The sequence below is a fragment of the Echiichthys vipera genome (genome assembly GCF_963691815.1).
Source record: "Echiichthys vipera genome assembly, chromosome: 7".
NCBI lineage: Eukaryota > Metazoa > Chordata > Actinopteri > Perciformes > Trachinidae > Echiichthys > Echiichthys vipera.
Window position 1 is genome coordinate 12,544,368 of NC_139832.1, and position 26,328 is coordinate 12,570,695.

The 26,328-nt window shown below is 39.9% G+C and overlaps 1 protein-coding gene across 1 annotated transcript in view; it reads left to right on the plus strand.

Moving 5' to 3' along the window:
- Positions 1–3,181: 3,181 nt before the first annotated feature.
- roraa (RAR-related orphan receptor A, paralog a) overlaps positions 3,182–26,328 on the plus strand; it is a gene marked incomplete at its 5' end in the record, with an annotated part of 172,500 nt that continues 149,353 nt past the window's right edge. The window contains one exon of the mRNA XM_083917276.1: positions 3,182–3,335. Coding sequence (XP_083773402.1) covers positions 3,182–3,335 — 154 coding nt within the window. The remainder of the gene's footprint in view (positions 3,336–26,328) is intronic.

Consider the following 26,328-nt stretch of genomic DNA (forward strand, 5'->3'; position numbering starts at 1 on the left):
TTCTTCAGAAGAAAATTAATACATTAAAAAAAGTCATGGTCTACATGTAACCTTCTCCGTCTGTCTGTGAGTTCAGATTTGAACAAACAGTTTCAGAAGATGAACTGTACAAACACAATGAAATCTGTGCTTTGTAGAAAAACTGGTAGAACGTATTTTTCTCGTCCTTTGACAAACACATTTTTTTTCTCTTCTATCGTCACTCCCAAGACAAGATCGGAGGGAAAACTCATCAGTCTCCTCGGCTGTTGTCTGATAAACTTTTTATTTGAAGGGTGTCCTGACAGTGTCTCTAGTGTCTTCCTCCAGTGCACTCCTGATTTGAAATATAGCCTTACATAATGAGGGAGAAAAATAGAGCGGTGTTGCACCCCTGAGCCGATGTCAGCTTAATCAATCATTTTTTAAACACAGGCAGGCATGCTTACTCCACTCGCTTCACATCCGCCACATCCTTCCCCCGCTCAACAATTTGACAGCAGCATAATTCATTTTAACTCAAAAATTAAACAAGCAGAATCTAACTTGTCCTTGCATCCTTTCGGTTTAATCACAGTGCAGTTTGTTGGCCTAAATTTGTGTTTACATTGTTTTTGTTTGTAGATATTGCACCTGTATATGCTGTCGGTGCAATATAAAACATTCTTCCTATTATTATGCTCATCTTATTGAATGCATGCACACATACAAGGAGTGTTTAGATGTACCTGCACAATGTACATTTCAAATTGTGGGTGTGCACATAAAAGCGTGTACTTTCTATACAACTTATGCAGTTATTCTGTTATGTGTTTTTTCTAAGGTAAAATTCCAAGTGTACTCACGTGTCTTCCAAGTTCAAGTTTTTCCTCTTTGATGCTGAACATGCAACACGGGGTGCAATGTGAGAGTAAGGTTCACACGGTCAAATTGCAGTGGGTCAGGAGGTCGGGGAAATTTGGAAGAGCTAAAGCTGAGCAGAAGGAATGGAACTTGGCCTCTTTCCTTGGCAACGAGAGATTCCTTCTGGCTTTCGGTCAAAAAGTCGGCCTTCAGCGCAGCACAGCTCCAAAAGTTATATCATACTCTTGTTGGTGAGTTACATGCGGAGCGTGGCAGTGGAAACATGAAATCAGATTATTTAAGTCCTCCCCTATGACTAGTCCAGACTTCAGATATTTACTTTACTGATTTATTCAGTATTTCTATATGGATTAGATATCTCACTTTATTGTCTTCCATTTTTTTGTGTGCGCAAGTGCTCAGGAAATTGGAAATGTGTTGACTTAATTATTAGCTTGTAAAACCATTGCGCTCTCCGTCTCTCAGCTTGTTTCACTGCCATGTTTGACACCATTTAACACCATGTTAGTTATGTCACTGATATCACTTCAGCTCCAAAACAAACAAACAACAGAAAGGTCAACACCGATTACAAAAGCTGCACCAAAAACTGACATTAAGCAGAGGGGACCAAATCTAAGACACACTTGAGAAAGGACAAGATGCAAGACTTTGCTAAAAGTTCATTACTTTCATTGCCACCAACTGAAAGCATGTTGTAATACACCACAGCTGTTGGATGCGCTCAAATACAGTGTTGTTTATCTTTATTGTTTGGCCATTTTTGGTTCATGAACCCTAACATTTGTCATTTTTATGCTATTAATGTTAATGATATTGTATTTATAAAAGAGTAGCAGTGTGGTAATAAAGGATTAGATTGTATAATTGATCGTATTAGGTGCAGACACTTTACATGAGTTTTGAAATAGGTAACTGAAAAGAATATGTACAAGTGCAGGCTATACTTTCTGTATTTTAAAACCTATTAATTTACATTTGTTTAAAGGCAGTCACACTGGTTTCATTCAAATATAATCATTAAGAGGATACACTATGTCAGCCTAAGAATACTAATATACAAGCAGATGTTTACAGATTTATTCTTTGAAGAGATTCTATGATTTGATCACTTTATGAGTTCATTAGTTTTCGGCATTGCGCTTTTATATTACTGATGTAGATCAGAGCAGCAGTTTGGCTCTGCACCGAGAGGGCAGGACCATGTCAAAGTCCACGTGCACCGCTTTAAGGAGGCGGGGTTCCGCCTCGCGGCTTGCCTGCTGGTCACATGCAGAAAGCATGGTGTTTGTAATTGTTGTGCAACAAGCGGCGCATGGATGGCGGTTGCCGGAGTGACGTTTGATGCCAGATATGAGGGGCACCGTATCTTATTAAAACATTTCCTGTCCAAACTGCTGTCAGTGTGAACTTTTATCAGAGCAGAGAAACTCAGGTGATTGTGGAAGAGTCCTTCCATCAGCTCGAGGCAGAGATATGCAATCCGCTCCTCCCACAGGACGGTGGAGAGGAGGATGGTGATGATGAAAATAATGAAAAGCTATCCTTGTTTGAATCTCAGACATGGTTGTCCTATGGTCCCACACACCGCTGTGTGCTGCAGACGGGGATGGCATCCACACTAAAAGATTTAGCAGTAAATAATTCCTGCAGTCTGCCTCCACAGCTTTTGACTATGAACTTGCAAACATAGACGCTTCTGTGTGTTGTGAATGGAATATGATGATGTGGACGATAGTGGCCATATTTAGCTGGGAGTGATTTGCATATTGTGATTAAGACGAGATAAACCACACGAGCTGCAGTTTTCATACAAATTCTATTCATTCTGTTCAGTTTAATTAACCTACCTAATATTAAAATGGTGGAGATGATGAGATGATGCAAATGCATGTCAATACGGTGTATTTTTACATTTTTAGACAGTTTTCAGTTTCATATTCAGCAGTATATGTAGCATAGTACTATCAAAATATGCCCAACTTGTAAATATTGTAATATATAGATGTAGAAGACTGATGAGCGAGGTGAGGCAGTAATAAAATATTGCCATTCCCATGTAGAACTGCGCAGGGTCGATCAGCATGGATTACTTTCAGGCCTACATCCATTCTTCGGCTATTGACAACCTCTCCCTTTTCAGTGTGCATGACTGGAGCTCTCACTAGCGCTGCTAGTGGACAATCAAACCTACACACCCACCTCCAGACACACTCGCATTTCTCATTTCTTACTTCTAGTCTAAATTAGATAGCAAGGCGTAGTGTCGGAGCTCACAGATCGCATAGAATTAGTTTGAAGTACTAGCGGTAGTTAAACAGCGAAGCTGAAATTCAACATGGAGTCCCCTCCAGATCCAGCGAGCGACCCGGGCAACAGCGCCTCGGAGCCGGCTACCCCGGTCAGGGAAACCCCGGTAAACCTGGAGACGCTCCGGAAAGCGGATCATCCAGCCCCGGTTCGAAGGCAGACCTGTTCAAGCACCAACAGAGGTAAGCGGACCGTGTTTCGCTTTCTACTGTGTAAGAAATGAAGGCGGATGGGGGATTTTTTAAATCAAACTTCAAAATGAATTAAATCGCCCCCCCCCCCCCACAAATAACTGCACACTGTCTAAATTCACCCCACCACAGGGACATGGCTTGTTTTATTGAGTGCAACCGCGGCTTTTGGCCGTTCGCTTGTAATTAGTGCCTCGGTGTGTGCTGCTGGTTTTCAGGCTCCACTGACAGCTCAAATCATAGGGGGGTGATACGGTCACAGATGTCACATTTACTCTGACTGCAAGAAAAAAATCAATTAGCCAGCAACTTAGAAATTGACCACCGGGAGCTTCCCTTCATGCCAACAAGGTCCAACCTGTCCGCTCAAACGCGATATTGTCAAAGTGTAAAAAAGTGAACTTTTGGAAACTGTGGGGCTATCGATCAGTCACCGTTCTCGCCCCTTTTACAGGGACGTGTCCTCCGCTGTTTTTGATACAGCACACGGCGCCGTCTGGCTGGATTTTTTTTATTTTTTATTTAATTTTTTTTTTTACATCTCCAGCTAACAGATTTGCAGGCTATTCATGTGTGTGCAAAAGACGCCCCAGCAGCTGGAATTTGTTTAGCGCCTGCTCTCAAACATTGCAAGCATGAAGGGCGCTGCACCGCATTTGTGCGACTAAACCTCCACACGACCAGACAAATAAAAAATTGAACGGGCCTATATTGTCAGCGAGCCCGTCAAAAGTGTCTCTGCATTGCTCCTGAGTTCATTTTTTTTTTTTTACATGATTTATCCACCACGTCCTGTCCATGTTGTACAGTACAGACAGTATTTAACCACACCCCCTCTCGGCTGTCTCCAGCAGGCTAACCGGGCTCATCCAAGTTCAAAAGAAAAACTGATTTCTCTGCTGATTCTAGACAAGCACAGTTGGTGCATATGCATGACAAGTGAGGCGAGCGATACATGTGACAATTAAAAAAGCGCACGGTGTTATTCCTGTGTGTGCGCGCACTCTTCCTGTGCGCAAGGGTATATTTAGAGTGTGATATGGTGAATGTGGAATGTAAGCTGGTTATGTAACAGGTTTAGCCATAAACAGAGGCGCGCAACTGAGAGCAGAAATCATCACCGCAGATCTTTTCACTTTATACAAGAGCCCCCCACCCACTCCCCAACAAAAACATAGGAAAAAACACGGTTGTTTAATTGAAATAATCATACTTCAACTGGTATTTGTATGGTTACCACTGAAGGGAAACTGTGTGACTTTGAGGGTTGGCTCAGCCGGAGCACTTATGTAATAGCGGGGCAAAGACAGGTAGTTGAGAGGCTTCGTGAATTGATTTCTTTTTTTCTTTTCTTTCTGACTTTGAGACACTCCTAACCTGCTGACCCATATTCACCCCACCCATTTATGCACAGGATTAAAGTGCGTCTGGGAAAGAGAAAGACAGGAAAAAAAGAACGCCTTTGGTCTGTTATGTAATGCTGAATGGGTGAAAAAAAACACATGTTCAGTGGGACAACCTCTGCAGCTTTAAAGGAGTTCCCCCTGTACTGAAACTTTTTTTGACCTTTGAGCAAAGAGTAAGAATTATAGATTGAGAGTGTTCACAGTAAAGGCTTGAAGAAAAGTTATGAAGAACCTTTTTAAAACATAAGTGTAAGACACACTTCCCTGAAATATGTTAGGATTAGATCCCTAAATTAATTTATTCTGGTATGTTTAATTATGAAGCCCATATCTCAATGTGTATTAACCTATGCATATCAAACAGGATGCCTACTCAATTTTCAAAAGACTGGTAACACCAGGCAGTTAATTTTTAATCTTATCTTGCAGAATCATTGAGTTACCTTCTGTTGCTTTGATGTACAGTTGCGTACAGTAACGACAATCTATATTGTGGTTTGCCATAGAACACATAACACTGTAACAACACTTAACTAGGCTCTCAAAGCAGATTCTTTCTAAATGGGATCATGTAGAAATATTCAGAACATTCACCATACAGGGGAGCAGAAGAAACACTTGCTTTCATAAAGAAATTATGGCTTAATTGCTTTATTTGATAAAGCATAGATGCAAAAGTACAAGTGCTCTATTTACAAGTAACTGCAGTTGGTTTATTGCGTCGGCACAGTTCAGTGCAGGATCACTCAAAAAATAAAACAATAAGTAAAAGTTTATTGCTCACGGCAGTGTTTTAGGATTACTGCTCCAGGCTCAGGCTTTTCAGGCCAGCCACAGAAACCGACATCTGAAACGCGGCAGACACTTGCTCAGGCGCAGTTTCCCCCTTTACCCCAGCTGTATTAGACTTTCTGAGGATGCACATTTCTTATCCTGCATGCAGAGCATTTACTGTTTTAACCCTGAGTGCTAATACCTTTTAAGTAGAAAGGGCTTACTTCAGCAGAAGCTCTGCTGTAAGACTTGAGTGGGTCAGAGAACAGGCCTTGGAGGGCTGTGGATATCATTACTGGAAAGAAGAAAGGGTGTTATTTTCATATTGCAAGATCCCTCGGCTCGCAAATTTGGAAACAATCAATATTAATGGCTCGGTTATGCAAGGTCATGGTCTCTGCAGAGGCTTGAAACCTCACAATTGCGCAGGGAAGCTCTGAAGCTGCAGATTTGATAAGAACTCCGGTGCCCTGTATCCTCTGTTAACATGAGTTTGTTTGAAAGTGTGTGTGTACAGTACATGTGCGTGTAGTGGTATTGTAGTGCACTGAATGACACTGACCACTACGCTTGTCTTCTTGTGCTACACAGATGCTTGTAATTGTCATTTACAGTGACAATGAGTCATCTGAACTTCATGTTCCTCCGTTAGGGAGGCAGAGGTGGAATTGATTGCTTCTCATAAAAATAAATTATGTTGCTTTAAACATTGTGAAAGTTGTCACCAGATGAAGTGTTGTTTCCTACAGTGGAAATATATTACAGTGTGTCCTGCTTATTAGCTCCCCTCAGTGTCATATCTAGACTCAGTCGCTTCTGGTATTTTCATACAGTTTCTCAAACTATCATGTCAGAACATTTGTAGATTGTCCCATCACAAGTGTTTTTGTTTTCCCATTTTTTTTTGCTGTTTTGAACGTTTTATTGTGGGAAACAAATCTTCCGCCACGACATTGCAGTTTTAGTAGATGATCCAAACTAAAAACCGCAGAGCATGGAGACATTCAGTCTTCTCTAAATGAACATGCAACAAGACTTTCATCCAGCAGTCTTATTTTTGGGCAGCAAAATGAGAGCTTTTGGCGAGAGTGGCAGCATTTATTCAGTTGTTGTTGACACAAGACAGATGAGGTGCAGGGACACAGGGTTTTTATTTTTTTTATTTTTTTTTAAAAAAGGTTTTACACAAAAACTTGGAAAGCCAAGGGTTGGAATGGAGCTTGCATGCCACTCGAGTGGACAGCAACATTATCAAGGCTGTGGCATTCTCAGATTCAATGAAGTAGGGCTCTCTGCCTGCTGGAGAGCACAGAAATTCGGGTATAGGCTTATAGTTGAGCCTTCAGCTCGGACGGATCCGGGAGAGGAACTCCATTAGGTATCTCTTTTTTTTCTGGCTGGCTGCCTGCAACATTATATCAGGTTTCAGTCCTCCTGCGTCTTCAATTCCTAAATGTGGTTGAGGTGATACTATCACAATCTCTTTTATTGGTACCTGTCAGAGAGTTGAAGTCAAAGCTCAGCATTTGATCTATTATATCCTATCCATTCATGAAGTTCTCCTCAGACCAGCAGCATAAAACAAAAGATAAGCAGTATTTCTTTAACTACGCTGGGCTGTTGCATAGATGGTGACATCTGCTCTCAGTTTAGACTTTGGTACCACTACCTTTGAAAAAAATAAAAAAGTCTTCTGTTTTTATGAGCTTTAAAGGTCAAATGACATTAGAGCGGTAGCCTGCTTATCAAAGGGGGATGTACCAGTGAATGTCAACATGAAATCCAAATCAGTAGTTAAATAAACAGGGATTGAGATTTCATCAAGTCTGATTTTTTTTTCTCGCCGTTAGTTCAAAATAAAAAATAACCAAATGTAAAAAATAGGTAAAAATTATTTCAGCTCAAATTGTCCTACTTATTTTTTAAGTGCTGTAAATTACTTATGTTCCCATGAAATGTCTATTTTACCCCATTTCCCTTTGGTGGATTGTTTCTCTCGGCCAAACACATTTTGGAATGTTTTCTATCATAAATAGAGCTGGGCAATATGATGATAAACATAATTGAAATGTTGTAAAAATGTCTATTGTATATACTTTTCTATATGGTTTCTTTCGCCATGTCGAGAAACCAATGGCCAAACTTCATTTCAGAAATATTGACGTAATTTGCGTTTTGCCTTCTCATCCTTGCACTTTATGTTCATGCTCGAAAGTTCTTAATGAAATGTGTAAAGTATTTAATTCACAGGGGAATGTACACAAATAGACTTTACCATGTGTTTTTTTCATATAGACTCTATTTACAGTTATCGAGATATGAAATTACCGTTATTGGATGAGACAATTTTGGCCATATCTCCCAGCCTTAATCAAAAACTAATTATTTTCCTGTTATATTTCTAAAGATTCATTCTGATGCATTGTGTGTATATGTAACAACCGGTTCCAATACATTGAGATCTTTGACTTTAAAGTTTACCTTTATAATAACGTTTACACTAGCATTAGAGTAATACAGATCAGAGGGATGCGTTTGGGTGTCTCTTTACACCGGCTTGGTTTGAATTTCCTAACGTGTCTTACTTGTGATAAAAATTGCTCAAATTTAAAACTCAATATATTAAGTCCATCCTGTTTTTAGGAAACAGGACAAACAGGACTTTGCATGACAATTACACACAAAAAGGCATGTTATAAGACTTTTTAAAACTATATTTTTGGTGCCTTAAAGGTTTATATAGCAAGACAGTGCAAAACCACTTTTTTGGTCAGTAGGTTAACCACTTTAGTGCTGCATCTAGTGGACTTTTAAGATGTATTTTGCAGTTATCATTTGAGCATTTAATTCTTAATATCTAGTGTATGTTATGAGGGAATTACAAATCCTGCAATAACCCACAATGATGTAGTGGAACATTTTCTGTATCTGATACAAGGTAAGCTGCATGAAAGGATTCCTGTGGATTTTATTGTTGGAAACTACTAGCAATGTTGTTCCGGCCCCGCCAGTTAAACTGTACACTGACAAGACATTGCTGGCTATTAGCAGGCATACCGTTGAGTTGGACATTTGACCCCTGATTTTCTCTAAAAGCCGAAAACATCTCGGCCAGTGGCTTAACAGTTCTCCCTGTGTAAATCTGTAGGCAATATACCTGTATATATCACATTTTCATCATCTATACTTAGTCGCATCTAAAACTTGTTTCACCAAGGTTCATGTTATTTGAGTCCAAGTCTCAAGTGCAGTGGTTGTACCAGTTGTTAAATAGTGCTGCTGGCATAATAGAATACAGTTCCTTAAAACACTTCTCCAACAATGCAAAGCACAAATGTTCCGGTGTTGATGCATTTCTTGGTAACCTGTGAGTCACTCTTTAGATTTATCGAGTGTACACTGTAGGCAATGCAATGCAAACCCTAATAGGATATATTAATAAAAACAAGTTTAGACGTGTCAAACTTACCCTAGACTAAATCTAAAAGTTTTATTCTTGTGGGACAATTTATTTTGGAGTTTGAATCACCAGTGGCTTAACTGGGGCTGGCGAGGAAGTTTCAACTGGTGACAGACACCAGATTTGATGTGAAATCTCCAGTGGTGAATGACAGCTCAGATCTATGGCCCATTTACAGAAGTTTGTATCTTAGATAGAAAAGTCTGAATAGTAATGACCGGAAATACTCCAGATTCATTATTGGAGGGCGTTAAAGGAGTCTAAATTTAATGTGGTACACTGTGACCTACGTACTGGTGCTGCTTGGCTCTGTGCTGCTCTGCGCCTCTGTGATATGAAACGGGCCCCTTAGAAGAGGCCTGGAGGGAAAGAGGTGGTGAGAGGGGTCTGAAGGATCACTCAGAGGAATTCTTATGTCACATCTAGGGCCAAGACTTTCACATCTCTAACAGCATGGAGGGTGCAAAGCTCTGGAGCACGTAGGTAAGCCCCTTGCACTGTAAACCTCCAGCACTCAGTCAGGAACTTTGAGCAGCTGTATCTCTATAAAACATCATTCTTGTGAACACTATCATACTGGCCATATACACTGTTCTGCTTCATGTCAAGTCATGTGAACATAAAGTTGTGAGTGTCTGCACACTCAGAGGAAATATATATGTTTGACCACAGAGTCTTTACAGCATCATGCGGGCTGCAGAGCGCTGACATGTGTTGAACACTTGAGAGAAAAAATCAGGATGATCCCCCGGCCACGGAGGTTCTCCAAGACATTATGTGCATGTGCACACTTTAAAACAGGAAGAGGCAACGTTGTAAAATCTAAAGTATGTTAGTGAAACAGCACACCTCAAGAGACTCTTAACTATTATTTATCTTGCTTTCTGAAGGCTAAATGACCCTTATGGCAGCTCTGTTTGAAGGACTGTTGAATGGACTATGACATCAAGCTAAGATGAAAATGGAAATATGTGTTGCATATTGTAGGCTTCTATATTGTAGACTGACTAAGAACAGTAACAAGACAGACACATCCATGTGCTTTCTCCTTTGGCTAGAGTGATACTAATGTAACTTAACAGTGTCTGCACATGCATTCTCAGAAAGTCTTAAATATAACCTAGAATAGTCAAGGATAGTGATGTTTTCCATTTGCACAAATCCATCAAATTGAACAAATATTATAAATAATTTAGTTGCAGGGGCATAACTTTTTAGAGTGCCTAAACTTTGATTTTTTTTCTTTGCCTCTTTAATAATATTGGGAAATGCAAAGCACGCATATAACATCCTCCGTCGTAATTTCTGTCACATGAATACTGCGAGAGTATTACTCAACAAAGTTTATTTGTCACCTGAAATAAACAAAAAACTTTTGGAGACAAGGGAGATAAAAACGACTTGAAAATCAGTGTCATTTCTGTTGGCTTGATTATTTATATTGGAATAACAAGCGCGACTTAATCTCATAAATAAAAAAGGGAGAGATACAGATCCGTCCCCTCCAGGTACTGCCGCCACTTAATCGAATTAGCTCCCCTCTCAGGCTTGACGGGCTCTTCAAACACCCCTGGTGACTTCTGAGTGCCGATTACAATCAGCTACTATTTTCAGCCTTTGATTAAAATCTGGTAAGGTTGGACAGAATTTTTTTGAGCGCAGAACCAACTAATTATTAACATCGCAGCCCGTCTCTCTTTTTTGCCATTTACAGAGGGCCAGTGGGCTGGAGTACTTAAACAATACCCATAAGTATTAATCATGTTGATTCACTCTGTGTGAAACTATTAGCTTCCTCTAATTGAAACATCTCACTCTAGTCTGTGTTGTCCAAACACAGCTATTCCACTGACCTTTGTGCTGTTTTAAACAAATGTGAGTGTAGAAGTCTGGCTTGTTATTTGTGAAATCAAAGAAAGTCATTGTATTTGTTTCATTGTGTAACATCAGAACATTATAAATATATTTTTAAGATAATAGCTGTGTATTCAGATGTTCTCATTTGGCAGATAATAAAGCACACCTTTTTTTCATTGTGAAACTTTACCCATGAAATAATAGCAGATGATCATGATTGTTCATGTCTCACACAGTATGTCATAGAATCATCGTAATGTGCCTGTCAAACACAATTCTGCTCTTTTGTTACTTTCACAAGGCGGCTTTTGAATATGAATAAGTCACTAATGAATATTTGCTTCTTGTGTGTCTGTGGATTGATTGCTTTAGGAGGCGTACTAAGACAGAGTGTGGCACGATGGGACTCAATCAATGCAGCAATGCTGCTGCTGTGCTGCTTTCTGACAGTGATTGAAAGACAGAGTCACTCTTCACCATGTATGGTGCGCAAATCCTGCTCTTGTTCACTGACAAATATCAGCTGTCTGATCAATCAATATTTTCAGCTTTATTTTACTAATGCTGTACTTAAGAGGTAATAATTAACGCCATGATGGGTTGTTAAAAGCCTATTTTTATGTGACAGACAGAAATAGACATACAGAAATAGGAAGATGAAGGCCTTTGGTTGATGTTGATAGTGGGACATTGTGCAGACGTTCCTTATGCATTGAACTGTGAACTTACGAAGAACTTAGCACATTACAATTCCTGTTGCTTTCAAGTGTTGTTAGCAAATATTGTACAAAGCTAGAGTTATTTTTCACTTTAAACTTTTTTGTTTAATGTTCTTAGAAAATATAAATGACTAAGTATAGATAGGTTAATGACAGTGGCTGCCAAATAAAAGTCTAAACCCACCACAAATTAAAGTCTTTAGAAACTCAGAAATATATTCTACTTTTTGATTTACTGCTGACACAATACCCTCATCAACGTATTATCTCTTTCTAAACTATTTTCATTCAGCCTTTGTTGAGGTTTGAGTAATTGACATATAGTATGAAACGGTTTAACTGAGGGAATATTCATTCGATGTCATCTTGTGTTAAACAAGTGTAGCTTGTGATGCTCATTAATTTCTGCTTGCTCCACTTGCGGTGTTTGGGCTCTCTTTGCTGGCTCGGTGCCACAGCATCTTCTGAAAGAGCCACTTCATCTCTGTCAGGGGCAGGTGGAAATTTGCTGCACACTTCTAATTGGACAAAGTGCCTTTCAAACTCTGAGCCATCATACACAGATCAGATTATCATACAGACCAGGTGTCAACAGAGGTTTTTCACCTCCCTCTTCCCCTCCTGCTCTCTTGTGCATCTTTTGGTCGACTTTCAAATTCTTCCTGTGCGCTTTTGAAACTCTCTGCCACCTAGTGACCCAAGGCATAATGAGCCCTGTTTTACAGATTAATTTACAAGAAAGTGCATCTGTTATTTTGACTTTAGAGCTTTTATTGTATTTCATCTTCATGTGATTTAACAGATGATGTTAAATGTGCCTGCCTAAGACCCTCAAGCTGGTCCTTTCGAAGTTAAAAGCAATAGCTTGGTCATCTTTTGTCTCAAGTACAGAAACATTTGCAGCAGCCAGAAGGAGAATGTGAGGCTGCAGGCTAGCTCACAGGGGGCTTTAAGGTTTGCGGTATAGCTTGGGGCCAGACCTCACTGTGCTTGTAAAAGTAGTATGTAAAAATCTTCGGATCAATTCTTCAAATAACCGGTAACCCGAGAAAGAGGACAGAACTCGAGTTATGTTATTTTGTCTGTTTGAATCAGTTAAAAGCATAACTGCTGAATTTTGGATGAGCCAGGGAAGTGAACTAGATTAGTGATTGATGTAAGAATAATGTTATGGTAGTCTAAACGAGAGAGGATGGTACTTTTTTTTTCATATTTTTTACATATTAAATATAAAAACTCTACCACATTTTCTGGACAGTTTACAGTTTTTTTTTTAATATAATGTTCCAGCCCAGATTTGAATCTAAAACGTCATATGAACACACAAGTTCTTCAAAGCCAGAGTACATCTGTGTGTTGTCAGTGTAGAAGTAGAGGTAGAGGAAATAAGTTGTTTTTCTATTAATATGAAAAAGTGTTGTTAGTCCGTAAATGGAAAATAAGATGGAGCATAAAATTGAATCTTGAAGAGCAGCACAGGTAATGTGTGTTCAAAGATGTGAAATGAGAGGTTCAAAACAAGATGAACCAATTACACTAAGTGTTTTTCTCATGTGACTTGGTTTTAGTCAGTTTCAGCTGTGTTCAGTGTCAAAGCACAAGATCTTCTGTAAACCTTATTGCTTATTTTAACAAGGATGGCAACTGCACTGTGCATTTTGTTTCTGTGCACGAGAGCTCTTATTTGACTTTGAACAACTTTGCACCTGGGCTGTTGTTTTAGCTCTAGTTAGCAATGGAGCACTGGTGTGAAAGCAAAACTTGAGGAATTAGTTGAAGAATGAAGTGGTAGAACAGCAGTATCTCACTTTATCATTATAGTGGAAACCAGTTGCATATAGTGATAAATACAGTATCGCTACTCCATTCACACATCAGACAAACTTGGCAACATTTTGGCATACTCGATTGCTTATCTTGTCAGCACGTCGTCAGCGCAGATGTATTACCCTGTGCTGATTTGATTCTGGGCAAAGGAAAGTGGACAGGAGAGATTGATGGTGGTGTCCCCAGTCAGACAGATAACACCTGATTCTGCCTGCAGGGGGTTTGTCTAGCACACTCCTCCGATGCACCTCAGATGCGTCAAATGGCTGCGCTGAGGAGGTGAACCGTTTTCTTCTCTCAATGCAAATTCGGGGCCACATTCAGAGATGATCCCAGGACGATTGAGCCAATGTGGCCCCAAGCACTCTGCACCACATGATCCATGCATCAGCCACACCTGGGAGAAACCCACACAGGCATGGGGGTCATTTGTTTAACACAGGTGCATCATGTATCACAACACACACAAACGAGCACATGCACACATGTACCCGTACGCTTGAAAGCACGCACAGAGACAGAGACACATGCCTGAATGCATACACACACGGGTACACAAGTGTTAATGAAATGCTGTCTGCGCACGTGGTTTCATATTGGAAAAATGTCTACAGTACAGCACCTTTTGACACGACCTGTTACTTTTTCCGTTTCGGAAGTGTTAATGAAGTATCATAAGGGATTATACTGTAAAAGAATAATACTTTAAAAAAAGTATACTTTGGGAAACACCGTTTAAAGGAGTGTGATGAGGTTTTTGAGATAGAGTTACAGCTTTGTTGATTATTTATGAATATACTGCATTGGTATTTGATATTAGTACACACTTTAGTAGAACATGTCAAACTGGATTCATATTCAAATTCAAAAAACAAAAATCAAAACCGGACAACCAAATTCCAAACTCCTCTTTCAAAACTTGCTTCATTTACACTGTGTTCATAAAACAGTTGCAATGGTGATGAAAACCTGTGTGTGCCATTTTTTTCACTCAGATATCGGATCAGGACTCAACAAAGGAATTGATAAAGAATTGGACTGAAAAGATTCGATACTAGCATTGGTATCCATAAAATGTTATCAGTTCCCAACCTTAGTAGTTCAAGTATAATTTGAAGTGTAGAAAATATGGAATACTCTACGAATTGGCATCATGCTTGCATGTTCCCTGCTTTGACTGCACCACATGGATACAGAGGGCATTTTTAAAAATGCGCTGCTCTTTGTGCTTTAAAAGCTCTTTTGATGCTATTACATCATTTGTTATAATTCACCATCAGTAACATCTGAGTGTCTTATGATCCCCACGAATCAAAGTATGCTGCAACATCCTCAAACAGACGTACAGTGTAGCAAAACAAATTTTCTTTTTAAAAAATTCAATAACAAGGAGTGCAGCACAGGTTCTCAGTGTGTGAAGCAGATGGTGAAAGGCTAGTGTATAATAGATCTCAATATTAACTGTAGCACATGCTGGGAGTGTTGGTGGATGGCACACAGCAGAGTAAAAGAGAAGCAATGACCTTCTGTCCCATCATTTACCCCCTTGTGCCCCCCATACCGCTCTCAAATTACTTTGTTTTAGCCAATTAAAGCAGCCGACTGAGCATCAAGCAGACATTTTTCGCTCACCTGGACCCATGTGACATTATCGCTCTGTCATCGGGAGAGATAGCCATAAGTGGGAATCTCCGGCGTGGCACCGTGCCACCTTAGACCCCACTCTGTTTGTTGAGATTAATGCAATGATTTTCCCTCCAACTTGCAAGAATCTCAGTCAGCTCTCTCACCTGTTCCCGGTGATAGCGCTGCACACAGCTCCTCACTGCATGAACCAATGAGCAAATGATTGCGGTGGTTATACCACGCTCCAAAGCACACAGTAGATATACATCTAGTGATATTTCCTGTATTACCTCTGGTAGTACAAAATGATTAGTTTCTAAATGTGCGAGGAATCTAATGTCCTTAAGTTGTCTTGTCGCTGATCAAGATACCATATGCTGAGAAATGGTTCTCCAACCAAATCTTTTAATGGCTCAATAATAGACAGAAAGACAGCAGACACAACAATACCATGGCACGGGATGAGTGAAGGACTGGAGAGTGTGTTGTTTAACAGCCATACGAGCACAGATTATGTGCTTGAAGGGGCTGAATGCAGTGCCAGCAGTGACAGTTGGGATGGGAATTGAATGTGCCGGGGACGTGCGGCTTGACTCCGCTCGGAAACACCACTGGGTCTAGGGCTCATCTCCGTACTCCTCCGCCTCCCTCCTGCTGTAGAGGCATTGTGGCCCGCCGTTGGCTCTGCTTCACCAGGGGAATGGACAGGCCCCTGTTACCGCTTGATGAGCACTCGCTAATGGCTGCTTCTTTGAAAGCTGACGGGCCCGTTTGAGGAGGAGTGTCTTTTACTTCCCTCCAGCTTGCCTTGGCTGGGCATTCGTCAGGCTGCCTGGCTTTGCTGTCCTGCCCACATGATGGTGCGCCAAGGGGGCTGAAACGTCTGTCATTTGTTTTACTTTCAAATAAAAGTTGATGATTTACCAATAAAAAGTAAAAATAGTCTTTTGATGATGTCTGGAGGCATATGGAGAAAGTGTTGCAATAGCAACATTTTCAGCACTGTGTCAGGCTCGAAATAACAAAAGAGACTTTTCTTTTTTCTACCTCCTCTGATGAAGAATATTGTGGCCATAATTTTGTGTAAAGTGAACAAGTGAGTATAGGAGGTGTGGTTCTGTATGAATTAATGTAGTGGCTTGCCAAATGCACCATTATCTCAAGAAAAGGAAGCAGAGACAATTAAATCCCCCTCATTCATGTTTTATTTAAGACAAGGTATTTATATTGTTCGGCTGCACGAGAAGGACTCCAGCAGCAGTCTTGAGGAGATGTATTCTTAACACAACTTAGAACTGGGAGGTCTGTAATAACAACATAAGCAGCTGTGTTTGAAATTGGGACTCTTGAGAGTTTGCATACTTTTTACAGGCTTGTAATCCTCTATAATTTTTGGATTGGAGGTCTTTATTGGATATTTTTCATGGTAGAAAGTGTACCTGTACTCTATTACATTCATTTCCTGGCTACAACAGGGATGGTACAACAGAGCAGTGGATGACAGCGGTTGAATACAGGTGTAGCAGTCGTGGGCGGTATGAGAAAAAGCACATAGACATGTTCTTGAAGAAACCCCAAATACAAGTATGAACCTTAAAATGAGCATAATAGATCCCCTTTACCACCTTGATGGAAGCTGGAAGTTATGTTGTTGCTTATCTTTTTGGTACCATTGACCACTGCCCTACCTTTTCACTCCGGAGGGAGACTGTTTTCCTGTTGCCCTCCTCTTCACTGGCGTACCAATCTTAGCTTCTGGAGACTACATTAGGAAGTTGGAGTCGTCCTTGGAAATCTCCTCTCTATAACTTCTCCTGTCTTCGCTCTCTCTATCCTCTCCCTCTCCCACTCTGTTTCACATGCACTCTTTTTGCCCCACTTGTAACTAGGGTGAAGGTCAGAATGGCGAATTTGATATAAGAGCTGATGTGCTTCCATGGAACACCTTGTCAACTCAAAACAATAGGTTTGCAGGAGCTGTTAGGCCGAATAAAGAATGTTCCCATATTCTCAGAGAAACTTCCTCCGCTAGACATTCCCAAAAGAGATGAGAACATTTGTCTGCATACATTTCTATCGTTCCTGGCCCAGTATAAAATGGAGGTTGAAGCAAAATGAATTCATTTAATATGTGACCAAATAAGTTATTTCACCTGAGAGATTGAAAAAAAATCATTCCATTTGCATGTTAAAACCTTTAACCTTGTGATATTCTGTCTGCACTGATCCATCTTATTCAGCCTTGTGTTGATGTACATTTAAGCTCACATATGATGTTGCAGCTTTATCAGGCTGCACATGTCCATAAAAAAGTAACAGATGTTAGTTGTTGCATAACAGCAGGGAAAAAAGTAATCGACTGAGGTGTTGTACAGTGGTGTGATCAAATAGTTTAATTTGATCTGACCCCTTTTGCTCACAGTGTCATCAAACAGGTCAGGATGAATGGAGACAAGAGCCAGGCAGGTCCAAAGACGCAACTCGCACTAGGAAGTAAACAATGCAGTTGAGTTTATTCTATATTCCTGATTCCAACTAATAAGGGCATGGCATTAAATTAAGTCAGGTTTGTCAAGGCAATGGTTATTTTATTTCAGAATAGGATCTTGAGGTATCTTGTGAAGTAATAAAAAAAAGACCATCGTTAGGAAAAGTCATGAGTCAAAAGTGGATTGATGGATATTAATATAACGGCTTTATTCAATTCTGTTGTCAGAGATCTCTCACCAACCAATTGTCACTGGCAGTTTCTGCTCAAATTAAATTCATTTGGATATGACATTTTAATTGGAACACTATTTCCATTAATTGAACAAATTAAAGAAGGTCTGCTGGGGGAAAGGTAATCTCTGGGTGAGATGATTTGGAATTCACAATGTAGAATTAAAAATCAGCCACTCAGCTTTGTTTTTGTGGCAGCCAGTTTGCGGCAGAGCGTGCATGCGGCGCTAACGCTCGTGGAGTCTCAGTGGCACTCGGGATTCACATTGTCTTCATTAAAAACGATTAAGGAATAGGTCCATTTAGTCTGCTTGGCTTGTTGGAGCGATGCACTTCCTCCTATGAAATGTCTTTGTCTTCATCTGCCTGGGCTCCGTTGGTTCAGGCAGTCACTCGAGCAGCAAATATGATCCGTCACTATTTTATGCATGTTTACATGTCTGATTTAACATCTTAGTGAGTCATGGCAGCCTCCTTTTAAATATTGTCATTTTATTTTTATTGGTGTTTGAGTGTGTGCACACACACATGTGTTTGGGTTTTCATGCTCCTGTGCTCCATTTCAGCATGCATGCCGTCTGGGCGTTGATGAGTTGCTGTCTGATTAGCAATGAAAAGCGATGTTCACCCCGCAGCTTGAACTACTGTGAACAATTAATTACGCTAATAAAAATCACCTAAAAATTTGTGCGGTTGATTTCATAAACATATGTGGAAACAGAAATGTTCCTTACATCAAACATAAGGTTTTTGTGATGTTTCAGGCAGAAAAGAGGCTGTTTCTGTGGAGCTAAATGGAGGTTTTTAACCCTACTGCGCATCAAAGAGTTCAGGATTCACTGTTTCGTGTACAAAGTTCTGTCACTTTGGGTGCACGTTTACAGTTTCTCCACATTAACTTCTATTTAGATTACAGTTGTTTTGGAATTGCCGCCCAGAGAGACAATTAACACGAACTAAATACAAAATGTGTTGCAAATTTCTCATTTAAGGGTGGCCACCTGTCAGTGTAGGTAGACCGGCAATTTGGCCATGAGAGAAAACCTGGTGCCAGGAGGAGCCAGGTGAAGCTAAATGATGCACATATGTCATCAGATTATGAAGGAAATCTATTCACCATGCATGTGAATTCTAACAAATGATTGCAGCATTATTCTCTAATTTGATGTACATTGTTCCACAGTAACACACAAGACATGTGCATTATGTACTGCAAATACAATAAAAGAGAAATCGCTGTCGCCCTGGTGCTAATATTTGAATTACAGCTTTGCAATAAGAGTCTTTTGAAATTGCATCTCATTTTGTTCCACCCAATTCAGTTCATGTGGTTTCTCGGCTACCACATTGTGTGTCAACAGACTCCATGATCACCTGTGATGATGCAACTGGATGGTGAGTCTGAACCTTGAATGAATCACAGCACAGTTACACCATATGTTGAATTAATTTCAATTTTATCATTTTAAAATGTTTTTTTTTATCATCCCTGGCGCTCAGTTAATATATTGTAGAGCAAACCTTGGAACATGTTCCTGAATTGAACCACTACTCTTGCCTCTGATATGAAAGATGTAAGAAATATAATAATAAAATAATATCATGGAATATCGGGATTGTGACAGTAGTGGTCATTCATAGTTGTTGGAAGCCCTAATTGGAGATCTCTATAGTAAAATGCAGAGGGGAAGGATAAAATAGGGTGTAAGGAGGAAATAGAGAGAGAGAGACAGACAGAGGGGGCTCCTAGACAGTGAGGCCAGGGGGAAAAGTTCCCCCATGCTTGTCAGAGTTTGAGCAAGTTCAGAATTGATGGAGCCCACAGGCAGCACTGCTAATTTTAGTTGAAATCACCTAAGTGGTTTGGCTAATTTATCCAGGCTCCTCAGCCTCAGCCCCTGGTTCCTGGCTCTCCTCTGCTTCCCCCTCCCTCCCGGATATATCCACAAAGCGTGAAGGTACCAGGAGGTGACAATGGGAACAGAAGGATATTTTGTGCCCAGCTGATTTGCGCAGCACTGCGTGGTTTCAACCTGTGTCGTTGGATATAGTTTGACCCATAACAACAGCCCTATTCCATAAAAATAATTTCTACCACTCTGTATTTAATAGAAACAGTGAAATGACATTTTAATTTTAAACCATGTGAAAAGAAATAGATGCATTAACTGATATAACTGGTATCTACTATTGATATTTTATATTTGTTAGTCTATTACCGATTAATCTAGATATGCAGATTTGAATATGAAGAGACGACAATCCTTTTAGAGCTTTTGGAGAGGATGTTGCCAGCAAGAGTGATTGTGTGTAATGATGGTCTGCCAGCTGGATATGCTGAACATGTTGAAGCTTAACAAGCATCAATGCTGGCTTTTGATTGTTTAGTAACAAATCAGTGGGTCCCTTCCTTTGTGGTGCCTTTGAACATCAATCTGATAGAAAGTTAAGAAACGGTAATTTAAAATTAAACTTTAAATTATCACAAAGGCGCAATGTCAGCATAGATGCAAAGACTAATTGATGAGTTGTCAGCTATTAAATTAATCGGCAACTACTTTGATCATTTATTGACTGGTTTGAGTCATAAAACAAAAAAAGAAGTCTGTGTAAATTTTATGGTTTCTTTACTTTTCTATGACAGTTAACTGAATCTATTTTAGTCGTGGAAAAAAAACAAGAGACCTGAAGACGCCTTCTTAGGATTTGGGAAACTCTGAACTAGACCAAACAGCTAACCGATTCATCTAGAATATTATTGATAGATTAATCAACAGTGAAAATAATTCTTAGTTACAATCTTACAGTAATTATTTGTAAAGACTTGTAGGCTAAAATCCAAATGGCAAGTTGTGGCTGGGATCCTGGGTGTGACTGTAAATGTTATTTTTGCATGATCTTAGACATTCACATGATGAAACCAGAGCAGGTTGTCTAAACAAGTGAAATATCAGGTTGACTGAAGTACATCAAAACCGTCAGACATTGCTTCTTGAATGTGGAGCAGCCTGGATATGAATGCGCAGATGCCGCTTATGTTTATCTGTTGCTCGACTAAAGAGTTTATATGGAGTAATTAGTGTCATACTCGCTCAGAGGATCCTGTTCACTTAAAAAAATCCAAGAAATTGCTCACTGTCCATTATTAAGTGACAGCTCATAATTGAGAATTTAATGATGTTAAATTACTGCAAGTGTTTTCTATTTAATACCTCTAGTAACAACAGACAAGACACTTTTGGATAAACAAAAAAGGCAAATATTGAAAACGTGATGTGAGTTATAACAATACAGGTTTTGTTCCTCATACAGTAGATGTTTGATAATGTCTGCATTTGAATTATGAACTTTGTCTTTTCTGTTCACACAGGATACATAAAATATTATACGATAAACCCCTTAATATGTTTAAAACCAGATTGTTTTAGCAGCATGAAAGAAACACTCAATTGCACACCGGCTCTGTGCAGTCATCCATTTACGAATCAATCATTTTGAAAGAAACGTACAGCCAGAACCGGGAAGGCTTGGGGATGTGGCAGCTTTGTGTGTAAAATTACCTTTGATGAAAACACTCAAATTAATCTAGTAAAAAAAACTTACGAGATATTGTGAAAAACCCTCCTATTTTCTCATTATTTAATTTGCAGACAAATTAAATATTAATTGATTTCCGGTCTTTGTAAGAAATCGGTTAACCCCAGGTTCATATTCATCACAAGGCAGCAAAAAAAGATTAGATTGGGGTATCTTGTTTTTTTTTTTGTACAGGAACTTTAAACAATATGGCATGTATGATTAGCTTGATTTATGTGTGATTATATGCATTTCATTTACTGGAAGTGAGTAACAGATTATGACAAAAGACAGGTAAAGGGCTGAAGATTCATTGTTATAAAACGCTTATGCTGTATCCACAGCTATGATACATGTTTATTTTTTTTTCTTTCTTTTCCAAAAGAGATATCTGAAGCAGTTTGTGTTTCCATTGAGCATGGTTTCTTGAAAACATGATTTTCAGAGCAGTGAGCAAGAGATGTTTGTAGTCTTGTGTGCGAGCCAGCAGTTTTTGGCAGATGAATGTAGGGGTTTTATGTGCCAAGCACCTGGTCAAACTGCAAACAATGAGGGGCTTATGGATTCTCTTTATCCAACAACGGCTGAGATGATACCTAGAATGTTAGAGCTCTTATGGGCCCTTTTAAGAAATGCTGATGCACAATAGTACTCAGCTAGTCTGGATGCTGTGGAAATATTCCACGCTTTATATTCACAGCCTTCCAAAACCATCAAGTGAACCAACACAAATGTGTAGCATCAATTCCTTTTATACGGAAAGGTGGATGAGGAATATATAAGGGAAAATATGATCTACCCAATGAGCTGATGGAATAGTGATATTCCATAAGCCAGCTTAGAAAAATATCTGCAGAACTGAGTTTAAGTGTGGAAGGTCTTGCTTGAGTCTTTAGCAGTGATCTAATAATGAGTTCCACAGATGGGTTTGTTGGCTGAAGCTCTGCTGAGTCCACCGTGTATGCAGTAGAGAGTGTCAAAGTGTCTCCTGTGCAGGATCATCTCCAGGTTTGGGGAATGGATGGTGTCTGCCAGACATGCTGGCAGTCAGTGGGCCTTTTCTCCTACACTACCTGGGCTGGAGCTCAGCCAGGGTTAATTATAGGGGAGCTCCAGAGTCTTGTGTCACTAAGGATGGGAGACAGAATATTGTCATACTGCCATGTCTTATACAGAAAAGACAAGAGTAGGAGCACACCTGCTCAGCCAGAGTTTCTGCAGCTTTTCTCTCTTCCACAGTCATTTGACTCCAGGTCTTAAATGAACAGTTGCCAAGAGCCAAATGGCTGGTGAAATGTGTGTTTGGTTTATAAATCAGTAATAATACCCAGATTTTTCAGGATATTGACATGTCATAGAATGTTCAATTCTGATGTCCCTAGTTGATCCCTAAGGATCTGTATTGGGGCCAATCTGGGTAAATAAAATAAAGCCGATCAAAATCAGTTTTTATTTTAGTTTGGCCCTGACTGCCATTGTACACCTCTCTTTAGCATGGGGAAATTAAAAGAGTGCTCCACCAATTTGGCATTGCACTCCTAGGACATTGTCAGACTCAGGATAGATGAGTACTAAAAAAGTATTGAAACGCATCCCCATCTTTAAGCGTCTTGCATCGTTAATAGGCCAGGGGCACCAGTTTTTTTTACCCCCTGCTTCTGGCGTTAAACTCTGCTCTCATTTTGATATCTTTACAACTGCTAGAAGGATTGTAATTAAGTCTGATGTATATTCAAATCCCCCAGGGAATGTTTCAGATTCCCTTGAGCTTTTTTGTAACACAATTGTAATGTTAAAATTTCTCCTTGACCAAAAAACACACATTATCCTTGACATCTTGAAGAGTAATGTGGCACACATTAACACACATACATTAGTGCCAACATAAGCTCAAAGATATTAAAAGTGATTGTTTACAGTAACTTTGTCAAAAAATGATTACATTTGTTGTTTCCAGAAAAGGCTTTCAGAGCCACACCATCAGGCCAAGAATCCAACTGTCCTGCCCTCCTGCCATCCTCTGGGAATTACATTCATGGTTCACTGTGGTGACCCCTTGACCTTTACTTTACCATCACCCTCAGGCAAAAATTTCCACTTGTACATAAACTATCTGAAAATGTAAAGGGCAGATTACCATGAACATTGCTGAACGCTGGCTTACTCCCCAGGGGAACTTTGTCCATTTTGGTCAATGTATAACCTTTTCTCTGGTTCCACCCTTGCGCCAAATTAGCAATGTTTTACACAAAATAAATAATGGCCAAATTTCTTTGAATTTTGCTTTGGATATTTAAAGACCCCTGTTGAATATAGTTAGTGTTTCCTGTAGTGTTTCCTGTAGTGCCCCCGTACAAAAAACATTATACTGACTCTCATTATATTTTCTATGCATATTTATACCTTCCACAGGAAAAACCCCTCTGAGCTGAAGATTCAATGACCTGGGCTTTAGTGTCATTCTGAGGTCAAACTTTACATATTTAGCCCCCTTTGGCAGCAAGGCTTTACATTCTGTATCTGTATTTTTGTCAGTTACACTTTTGTATTGTGGGGTGTAATCATATACTGTATAATAAAGACGGATGTAGCTTCTGAGTCTGAAAAGTGATGCCAAAGCGAAAGGGCCTTAAACCGGCATTCTGTCTAAATTATAACAGGGAGCAAGTCCACTGGTTGCAGAAAGAAGACAGTTTGTATGGAAGTCAGTGGGAAAATTTTATTTTATTATTACCACAGTAAATATTTTCCTAATGAGTTTATATTCTCAATCACTAGTTTCAAGTCTTCTTCAATACAGCACGATGGTCCCTTTGTAACTTATGGTCCCATTTAAAGAAAAATGGACAATAAAGCGTTGGATGCCTTAGGGGCGTGGCCCCTGTGTGATTGACAGGTTGCCGTGTTAGAATCAGGAGGATAAAGTCCTAGTAATACATAGACATGGCATGGTATACATTAAAATAGACGTGAACTTGTTTTTGGGTGTTATCTGTTTTAAATTCACAGGATCCTATCATAGTGTGCTTTTTAACACTGTGGTTGCCCTTAATGTCTTGAATAGCCTTTGGTTGAACCTTGCTAATTAAGCTAATGTTAGCTATCTAGTGCTAGTGTTAGCTGGTAACTTAATGGAAACTGCCAATTTTCAACCGGACATTTTCCACCGGATGAGTTGCGTCAACCAGCTTGAGCATTTAGCTTAGCACAGTATCCCTGAAACAACCTAACACTGCTTGGGCTTCTCCCCAGCCCCACCCTTTTGTCCAAATATGGTCATGTGCGGTTTAACAAAAGAGAGACAAATTTGTCATCTATGAATTTTCAAGGTCCTTTACAAAGTTTCCCAAAGTGAACGGGGAAGCCAAAAATCTAGAAGCAAGTTATGCATCTATCAACTCTCATCTAGCTTTTCTCTAAAGTAAAAGTGTGTTACTTCCCCATTTTTTTTTTACTTAGACAAGTGTCTAGTCATGGCAAGCTGGTGCACACTGGCCTAGAAAAAAAAGAACAGCTTGTGGTGCTGAAGTTTCCTCCCCTGTCTAGTTATTTTTAAAATGCCCCATTTCCGCCATTGTTGTGGCATTGTTTTGACCTTACACAGAACAATTTCCCCGAAGTCAAATTAGCTTTCACCATTCAAAGAAATGTTGTAATAAAATGGTTTGACGGTTCTGCCTGTGAAATATGAAGAAATGGAAGGTCATGCCACCGGGGTTAATAATATTCCTCCTCTTCAACAAGTACCTTGGGATCCTAAATGTCCTTGAAAGCAAATGGCATCTCACTTATGCTGGGCATCTTGTAGCACTCATGGGTAATAGCAGTCTACTTTTACAACTCTGTGCACATTGTACGTATAGGGCTGATTCACATGCTTCCTCCATTGGTAGCGTTAATAAGGGTTTGTGGTAAAAAGAATGCTAGATATTTCTTCTGCTGTAATTCTTTCAGGCTTAACCAGTGAAGATAATTGGTAAAATCCTTTCCTCGCTATTACTTATTGTATAATCTTCTTTGTACATGAGAAAAAGCATCTACTGCAAGGGATCAATAGAAGCTCATCAGTCTTTCGTATGCGCCAGCGTGAGAACTAAAGTCAGCCTTCATGCAAGTCAATGAGCACCTGGAGTGCTTTTCCCAGAGGCTGCTAAGTGTGCATAGCAAGGGACTACCAGGGAACTGCAGTAAGGTCTCACAACCTGCTTTGATAGGACCGAGTCAGGGAGGCTTCGTGCAGAGATGCTGGGCCCGCCGAGGTTTACACCACCTGTTTGTTTCCCTTCTCTTGCACAGCACAGATCTTACATGCCTTTGTGTGCCCAGCCTGCTGGGAATTGGGGTGTTACTTACAACAAAAAAGGTGACTGAGGAATGCCGAGTTCAGGATTATGATTTATTAATCTGCACTCCTATAAATTCCAAACTAAAGGTGTGGGGCTGCGATGCACACTCTGGGGAGAAATCTTGAAACACAGAACAATTCAGATTCACCAAAGTCCTGTCTTCTGTAAACGCTGGAGAGTAGACAATATAATAGCACAGTGCAACCAAAGGACACAAAGAACAAGCTCAAATCACCCCAAAGTTCAAAAAGTGTTCCTAATGAACTACTTTTTAGTGCTCAAGCAACAAGCTGCTCAATGTGGCTTTGTCTAAAAAGCCATTTGTAGGTAAAGTGCTGCTACCTGCTGTTCTCTTTTTGGCCTTCATTTGGATGAAAACCAAATGAAGAAAAGCTTCCGACATTAAGTTTTAGTGTCACTTGTGCTTTCACAGGTGTATTAATTTAGAAGTTGGGTGTGATTACAGATAATTTGGTCCCACCTGTGAGACTACAACCCCCCCAAAAAAGTCAATGTCAACTGTTCTGGTACAGGAGTGGCCTCAGGTGTACTTTTCTACCGTGGAGATTCATCCAGCAGGAGAGGAATATTTTTTTCTGCCAGACATTTCCTTGGCAATCTTTCACTACTTGACTTGGCTCTGAGTTTGCATGTACCAGCCCAGCCAACAAG